The sequence below is a fragment of the Apis dorsata genome, unplaced genomic scaffold, assembly GCF_000469605.1.
Source record: "Apis dorsata unplaced genomic scaffold, Apis dorsata 1.3 scaffold_787, whole genome shotgun sequence".
Lineage (NCBI taxonomy): Eukaryota > Metazoa > Arthropoda > Insecta > Hymenoptera > Apidae > Apis > Apis dorsata.
This window is the reverse complement of record NW_006263931.1, coordinates 350,842-359,469: the sequence shown is the minus strand read 5'-3', so window position 1 is coordinate 359,469 and position 8,628 is coordinate 350,842. Positions and strand designations below refer to the sequence as shown.

The window sequence follows — 8,628 nt, the reverse complement described above, 5'->3', positions numbered from 1 at the left end:
TTTTTTTTTTTTTTATAAGAATTTCATGCCATTTTCCTTCTTTCCTCAATTCTCCCTTTCCTTCCCTCGATTGTGTTTAGAAAGAAGAAACGTTTATCTCTGCTTACACCGATCTGTCTGATTCAAAGATGAATACTATCAAATGAAATGGAAAATGAAAAATGGAAAATAAGAAGAAGAAATGCATGACTTTAATCAATAATTTATTAGATTATTAAATGAATTCTATTTCTTATATTTATTTGAATATTTTTTTTCTATTTCTTGTATTTATTTGAATATTTTTGCATAAAATTTTCTATCATTTTTATTTTTAATCATAAAATAATATTTCCATTATTTTATAAATATTCGTCTAGATTTCTAGATCCGTTTTTACATCTGTTTAATATTCAATTTCGTGATTATGATTCTTATGATTTTTATGCATAATATCATAAAATTGTTTATGGTAGTAATCTTATATCAGATATCGAAAAATGTTTTCGATGCAATCACCATTTTAATCTATTTATCGTTCATTGTAATAAACGTTTAAATTACTTACATATTTTATTAAAATCGTTTTGAAAATTTAAAAAATGTAATATTTAATTATAATTAAAATTAAAACTAAACGACAAAAAAAACTAAAACAACACTATCTACAATAGTTCATTCAATCAATATTCTTGAAACAGTGGCATTATATAGAGTATTATTATTATTAATGGTTTTCTATATTGCTCTGTTATATAATAATTATTCAAATTGCATTATATTAGGGAAAGAAAGAGGTGAGGACAATTATGATAACATATATTTATTTGTTATTATTATTAAAATTATTAAAAAATTTTTAACAGTATCACTAAATCATATTTATTTTTTTTTTATTTTCTTAGCTAAATCAAAAAATAAAAAAAAAGAGAATGCAAAAAGAGAGAAAAAAAGCTTGAACAGTTTGGTGTAAGCCTATAAAAACGGAGACGGAAACGTTGATCAACAAGGCTAGTAACCGTTTTAAATATGTTGGAGAAGCACCTCGCAGAAGCTTACACTGCCTTTCCGAATTTAGAAGCTGATTTGTCCTGTGATTTCCAGAACGCCACACATCATCATCTATATGGCTACTATGTACATTATATTCAATCTCGATTTGAAACATGAATCATGAAACACGCATGTAGACACAGAAGGAAAATGATTTTCCCTGTTTTCAAACGAAGTAAGATCCTAATGAATACTGCGAAACAAAATAAATATTTATTCATTTTGAATTAAAATATTTATTCATTTCTATTTGATAGATAATCGATATCGAGTGCGATTTATTAATTAAAATTTGTAAGATTTTTCCCAAGACTATAAATAATGTCTTGATAGGCAAAAGTTTAACATATTATGTTTTACTTTATAATTACACGCATATCTAATAAGTACAGATGATATGTTTAAGAAAAAGGCTTGGAAATTCAAAAACCAAAAGTTTATGATAAATCTTCCTTTTAATCAAACAAACGATTTATTATTTCGTATAATTGTTTTCTTTACCAAAATTTATTCAATTCAACATTTCCCTCCCCGTTGCTCCGAGCCTTTCTTCTCATTTCTATACATAGGCAGATCTATTCCTAATGATTACAAAATCATCAAATGGATCTTATAAGAAATAATAAATATGAATGTGCTGGCCACATTCAACAAATCAAGATTCAAAACAGAAACTATGAATAAAAGTGTAGTATTTTAGAAGATCTTTTTTTACAATTCAGAAAAAATTGGCTATTGAAGACTCTGATGGTAAGAAATACGCGAAAATCATTTTATTTCAAAACAAGTAAACAAAAATATTTAAAAAAATGCAGTATCTGAATGATTATTGTTTCAAAATTTCGCCTGTATTCTCGCCTCAGTCTTTATGCCTATTAATAGATAGATTGTGCTATATATATATATATATATATTTATATATACAAATATATCTATATATACATTATATAGTATATTATGAAAAAAACAATGCGAATGAAAAAAAATAATATTAGATTAAAACAACAATAGTATTTACAAAAAAATTAAGGAGATAAATCGAAACAAAGCCTGTTTTGTCAAAATAAGAGAATCACGTGTAACGGTCAATTATTATAAGAATAATGACAATGATGAATATGCTTTATAATACCACGAATAGCGTGAATGACTATTTCTTAATTTTTTTTCATCGATTAGATTAATTCTTCAATTTCTTAAAATATTAAATTTATAAAAATAAATCTTTTTTCTTTTCCTTTTTCTTTTTTTTGAAAAAAATTTTTAGAAAGAAAAACATTACAAAGAAAAACATTGATTTGATTTAATTAAGAAATGAAATATAACGAGTTTTCTCATATTTTACAAAACAGATTGAGAAAAATTTGCAATTGCAAAGTTGAAATCATTATTAAGAATAACAAACATAATCTGAATAGTAAAGAATAGTTATATACGTAATTTGTTCCTCCGAATATATTTTTTTTCTATGTTATTCTATATCCTTAAATCAATATGTAATTATTTGTTACAAAATATCGAATTTGAATCATTTATCATAATGTAACATCTTGTTATTTAATTAATGATAAAGATGATAAAATCATTAAGAGACATTTCGTCAAGAAAAAATTGAAAGAAATTTTAAGCTACGAATTACGAATTTTTAAATGATTCGATTAACTGCCAAGTCATAACATCTATATATCAATATAACTTTCTTCACTTTATCGCAAACAATTTAATTACTTTCCTAGTGTTGAATCCGAAAATAACGCAACAATATTTCGATATTTTATATTAAATTATATAATTAATAACTAACAAAAACTTGATAACGTGCGACTGGAAATTTCAGGAGTTCAATTTTTATGATCACATTTTTTTTTCTCATATACCTTTCCCGCACTCAATGTGCACATATTGGGACCGATGTTGATCTTTGTAGGAAAATTCACTGTTTGTAAATGAAAGCAAACCAAAGGGAAAGAAAATGATTACTTAATGTGAAATATTAAAGAAGAAATTACTATCACGGCGAGCATATAAATGTTAAGCATTACGTAACACTACGGTACTTTTGCGCATCCCCTTCTCGTCCAAAATTGCGTTTTTACTCTCCGATTGCATCGTAGAGGAAAATCATTTATTACAATAATTGCAAATTATTATGGCTATATATATATTATATATATATAAATATATATATTATATATTAGAAATTGAAATACTCGTAATAAAGAACACGCCGACGCTTCCTGTGATCTTGGACTGTTTTAATTGTTCTAAAAGAATTATTTTCCTTTTTTTCAATATATCATACCATCCTTTGTTATCAATTTCTTTAGAAAATATAATTACTAAAAAATAAGAAATACACATGAGTGTATCTATAATATGAAACGATTTGATTGAAATGATTTATTTAAACACGTGATTCGATAAAATATACATATATACATATTGCCATACAGTGCTCAATAATAACTTGTAAGTATTTTAATCCAATAATTGAAAACAAAGAGTAATTTCCGATTCTTATAAAAAGTCATATCTTAATAAATAGGTCCATCGTCTAAATTATCGTCTTCATCGTCGTAACCTTCTCCATTATCGAAATAATTATTAAGATAATCGGTTCCTTCATCCATTTCCTCATCCAGTTCCTCTTCTTCATCCTCCGCATGCTCATCATCTTTTTCTTCTGTTTCTTCTTCTTCCTTTTCCTCTTCTTCTGTATCACTTTGTTGTGAATTCTCTTTTTTTTCTAATTCTTGCAACTTTGACTCAACATCAACATTTTTTTGCTTTTTCAATGGTTTCTCAAATTTTTGTCCTTTACGTTTTCTTAGCTGAGGTTTTAATTCTGTTGGTATTCTGCTCCAATCGTATCTAGTCTCGTAACTACTTTTATCTGTAATCAAATCTTGGTACCGATCTGAATACCTTTCAATATCTTTTTTAATTACAAGAGGTAAAACATTGTTAGATGACTCTCTCATATATTCTGCATATTCTCTCTTTAATTCTAACAGATAACTCATTTCTGTATTAATAATTAATGGCATTGGTTTGTATTCTAAAGAAGGATATTTTGGTGGAGGTTGTAACACTGGTGGTGGTAATGCCTCTCCTTTAGTAAAACCTAATTGTTCTGTGCTAATTGACATAGAAGGTTTACCTCTTCCTCTGCCACGCCCAGCCATGATAATAATACACGTATTTTATTTTATAATAATAATATTTAATAATAACAATTAATAATAATAAAGAATTAATAAAATTAGTAAAAGCAATATTTATTTGAAATCTATTGGCAATTTCTTCTCTTAAAAACTTTGATAATTCTTCATTTCAATTGTGATCATAAAAAACACTTGAGAAAATATTTCGATTTATCTCATATCTTCTGAGCCATAAGCTGTTTTTCTTCATCTCTAACAAGTTCTTCCTCTTTAACTATGAACACTTCCTTATCATAAATTACTTTAATAACTAGAGAGCAGGAAGGACACGTGGCTTCTTCTATTCCAGCAGCTAATTCTGATTTAGATATTTGAAATTGATCTCCGCAAGGACATGGATAATAATATATTTCTTCATCTTCGTCATATTCAAAATCTTCAATTTCTACTTCATCATGATACACTGACATAATTTTAATAATACGAGATAATTTTGTGACGAGTTTAAATAGAGGTTAAAAGTAGTCACCATAATAAAGTAAATATACTACTGTAAACTGTATATCATATATAGTTATCATATATAGTATTATGAAAATGATAGATAGGCTACTCTATGGAATAAAAAGATTACGTATTCGCTTTTCTTTTTTCCTTTTTCTTTAATAAAAATAATTTTACAAAAATATCTATTTAATAAACATTTTCTTGTAATACAAAAATATAAAATATTTATTTACAAAAATGAAATAAATATTTCTACAGATAATTATATATTTATATCTATATTACTTTCTCTCTTTTATGTTACGTACAAATTTTTAAAGAATTTATTTCGTATTAAATTTTTTTAATACTTTTATATAATACATTTATGTAACTTTTAATATTTCAAATTGTTAATATTTTATAAAATATAAAATTATATTTAGTTAATAAAGATAAAATGTATGTATATATTTATCTATTCATACAATGATCATAAAAAAATGTAATATTGACATATCATGTTTATAAAAAGTATTTTTAAAAAATTATTCGAAAAAATATATATATTATATTTTATTTATTTTTATTTTATTAAAATTTTTATGTCATTATGAATATGTTGTTTTAAAATTCACGTATAAATAATTTTAAAAATGATTAATACTCATATATAAATGTAATTTCAAAATATATGTATATCAGATTTAAAAATAAATTTTTCATAATTTTAATGATACAAATTGAAAATATACGTACTTTATTGAACTCAGCTGTTTTCATCAGGTGATTTTGACATTCTTATCTACTTTCAGATTAAATGAAATCATCTGTTACAACTACACATAGTTCAACATTATATGTCTGACATGGAAGAACATACACATAACTTATGCGCCAGTGTAACTATTGATATAAACGGCTATAACAGAGCCCTTTAATAACTTTTTCATAATTTATAAAATAAATATATCAATGCATTTTTCTTGATATATAAAAACATAAAGGTAGGTTATTCGCATTATGTAAATAAAACAAAATGAATGAACATTTTATTATGATACAATATACAAGATTTTTATCAAAATGTTTACGAAATGTTACAAAAATATATTTTTTATGTAAAATAATTAAACAATGAATCCACTGCTATTCTTTTAATATTTCTGAATATTGTTTTAACTTATATAAGTAAATCGATTATTTAAACATTATATGACTGGAAATACTATATATTTTTATTATATGGTTATTAAAAATTTTTTTCTAAAATTTTTATTTTTTACTCTATTTATTAATATATTTATATTTTTTTATTCTATTCATTGATATAATTATATTTTTTATTATATTATTATATATCATTATTTATCTTTAACAATAAAAATTATGAGGTTATAAAGAAATAATAATGTATTTATATATATATCAATATATATATTATATTAATGTATCTAATTAAGTATATGTAATTAAAATAATGAAATATGTAAATTAAAACATTTCTGAATTATTAAAAAAAGATATTTAATAATATAGATGTCAACTGAAGAATATGATACTGAAATGGATTATTCCGACTCAGATTGCGGAGATCCAGGTTATGAAGATTATTATAATGTGCAACCATGGGATGGTGAAGGTGATAATGATATAGATAATGATCAAAGCAGAAGAGATCCTGAATATGCTGTATATGATTGTTTGAGAATTGAAGAAGTGGAAAGACTTTTGAATGAGGATGTAGAATTGTTAAGTAATAGTCTTCATATAACACCATCCTTAGCTAAAGTTTTATTACATGCGCACAATTGGACATTACAAGATATCATCACAAAATACCGTACCAATGCTTCCAGTTTATTAATTAATTCAAAAATAAAACCATTACCTCCATTGGATTCATTATCAGAATTAAAAAATCAAAGGAATGGATTATGTTCAGTTTGTGTTGCAATTTATCCAGCTGAGAAATTTTCTACATTGACATGTGGACATTCATTTTGTAAAGACTGCTGGTGCATGCATTTTGAAGTACAAATAACTCAAGGTATTTCTACAGGTAAGTTTATTGAAAAAAATGGATCAGATTATTGAAATCTTTTTATTGAATTCAGCTAAATTAATTTAAATTAGGAATAAGCTGCATGGCGCAAGATTGCAATGTCTTAGCTCCAGAAGATTTTGTTTTATCTCTACTTACCAAGCCTAACATGAGAGAAAGATATCAACAGTTTGCTTTTTGTGATTATGTAAAATCCCATCCACAATTAAGGTTTTGTCCAGGGCCCAATTGTCAAATGATTATGCGTTCAAAAGAACAAAGAGCAAAAAGAGTGATGTGTTCATCATGTAAAACTGTATTTTGGTATGTATTCATATTTCTAGAATATTTATAATTTTAATCATACACTTGTTTAATCATACATATTTATAAAATATAATAATATATTATAATGATATAATAATATATTATTATAATATTAATTATAATGAAATAATAATAATTTCAGTTTTCGATGTGGTATTGATTACCATGCACCTACTGATTGTAATACTATGAAGAAATGGTTAACAAAATGCGCAGATGATTCAGAAACAGCTAATTATATTAGCGCCCACACCAAAGATGTCAGTATTTAAATTTTATATGTAAAATATGTGTATATAATTTTATAAAAGAAATAATCTTTAATTTATAGTGTCCAAAATGCCATATTTGTATAGAAAAAAATGGTGGCTGCAATCATATGCAATGTTATAATTGTAAGTATGATTTTTGTTGGATGTGCCTTGGAGATTGGAAAGCACATGGAAGTGAATATTACGTATGTTCACGTTATAAAGAGAACCCTAACATTGCCCATGAAAGTGTACTTGCACAAGCCAGAGAAGCTCTTAAAAAATATCTTCATTATTATGAAAGAGTAAGAGTTGTTTCTTTTTAAGATTAATTTTATATGTAATTTTATATGTATTTATACTTTTAAATATCTTTTAGTGGGAAAATCATAGTAAATCATTAAAATTAGAAGAGCAAACATTGGAAGCTATAAAAATGCAAATAAATAAAAAAGTAATGAACTCTAGTGGAACATGGATTGACTGGCAACATTTATTTGCAGCTGCATCACTTTTAACACGTTGCCGTTATACTTTGCAATATACTTATCCTTATGCTTATTATATGGAACCTGGTCCACGTAAAGAATTGGTAAAAATTTATTTTAATTTTTAAAATATTTAATAAGTTTAGAGATAAAAGAAACACTAAATATATATAATAAATATTTATAGTTTGAATATCAACAAGCTCAATTGGAAGCAGAAATAGAAGATCTTTCTTGGAAAATAGAACATGCAGAAACAACAAATCGTGGAGACTTAGAAAATCAAATGGATATTGCTGAAAAGCGTAGAGTTACTTTACTAAAGGACTTCCTTGAAGTATAAATATTAAGTGATCATAAATATTCTATTATATCAATCTCTTTTACAGTCAGGCCAAACTTATAAGATAATTATAGTTTAATTCTTGAAGTATTATAATCCAACAGTTATTATTTTTTATATAATATGCATTAGTTAATTATTTGCTATAAAAAAAAAGTTCAGAAATGCATAGAATAGATTAAATTGATGATATTTTAGAAAGTAGAAAAAAGATAACTATGGAAATTTGTTGAAAATTTAATTACAAGTAACTTTAGATTAAAGTGTTTTTTAATGATTAAGCAATTTTTAAATCATCATTTTTACTATAAGCACACATATATAATTCTTAAACTTTTGTTAAAAAAAATATTTGCAGTATGAAAATGAAATTTATTTGTTGGTTATGTACTCTTACATAAATGAAAAATTCTATAAATAATTTTTAATTCTATAGATTCTATAGATTTTATAGAATCTGAAATATAGAATCTGAATATAGAATCTATAGAAT

At 24.4% G+C, this 8,628-nt stretch overlaps 3 protein-coding genes across 3 annotated transcripts in view; 1 reads left to right on the top strand and 2 right to left on the bottom strand.

Annotated features, from left to right (window-relative positions):
- Positions 1-2,634: 2,634 nt before the first annotated feature.
- The window catches only part of LOC102677308 (DNA-directed RNA polymerase III subunit RPC7-like), a 26,351-nt gene continuing 20,357 nt past the window's right edge, over positions 2,635-8,628 (bottom strand). Inside the window, exon 3 of the mRNA XM_006622911.2 lies at positions 2,635-4,246. Coding sequence (XP_006622974.1) covers positions 3,567-4,217 — 651 coding nt within the window. The 5' untranslated portion in view covers positions 4,218-4,246 and the 3' untranslated portion in view covers positions 2,635-3,566. The remainder of the gene's footprint in view (positions 4,247-8,628) is intronic.
- LOC116186502 (DPH3 homolog) lies at positions 4,095-4,759 on the bottom strand. Its single transcript, XM_031513890.1, has 2 exons — positions 4,282-4,759; positions 4,095-4,245 (listed from the first exon to the last, which is right to left on the bottom strand). The coding sequence occupies exon 1, from the start codon at positions 4,664-4,666 to the stop codon at positions 4,412-4,414; it is 255 nt and encodes an 84-aa protein (XP_031369750.1). The 5' UTR covers positions 4,667-4,759; the 3' UTR covers positions 4,095-4,245; positions 4,282-4,411.
- On the top strand, positions 5,474-8,339 carry LOC102676884 (potential E3 ubiquitin-protein ligase ariadne-2). The gene is made up of 7 exons (XM_006622908.2): positions 5,474-5,689; positions 6,222-6,744; positions 6,819-7,050; positions 7,196-7,313; positions 7,385-7,609; positions 7,684-7,896; positions 7,980-8,339. Exons 2-7 carry the CDS (start codon positions 6,222-6,224, stop codon positions 8,133-8,135), a joined length of 1,467 nt encoding a protein of 488 aa, XP_006622971.1. The 5' UTR covers positions 5,474-5,689; the 3' UTR covers positions 8,136-8,339.

What these genes read in the sequence shown, in the direction of transcription:
- LOC116186502 (XM_031513890.1), bottom strand. Translation starts at nt 4,666, where the DNA reads ATGTCAGTGTATCATGATGAAGTAGAAATTGAAGATTTTGAATATGAC.
- LOC102676884 (XM_006622908.2), top strand. Translation starts at nt 6,222, where the DNA reads ATGTCAACTGAAGAATATGATACTGAAATGGATTATTCCGACTCAGAT. An exon ending in AACTCAAGGTATTTCTACAG is followed by an intron (nt 6,745 to 6,818) that starts GTAAGTTTATTG and finishes AATTTAAATTAG; the next exon opens with GAATAAGCTGCATGGCGCAA. An exon ending in TCATGTAAAACTGTATTTTG is followed by an intron (nt 7,051 to 7,195) that starts GTATGTATTCAT and finishes TAATAATTTCAG; the next exon opens with TTTTCGATGTGGTATTGATT.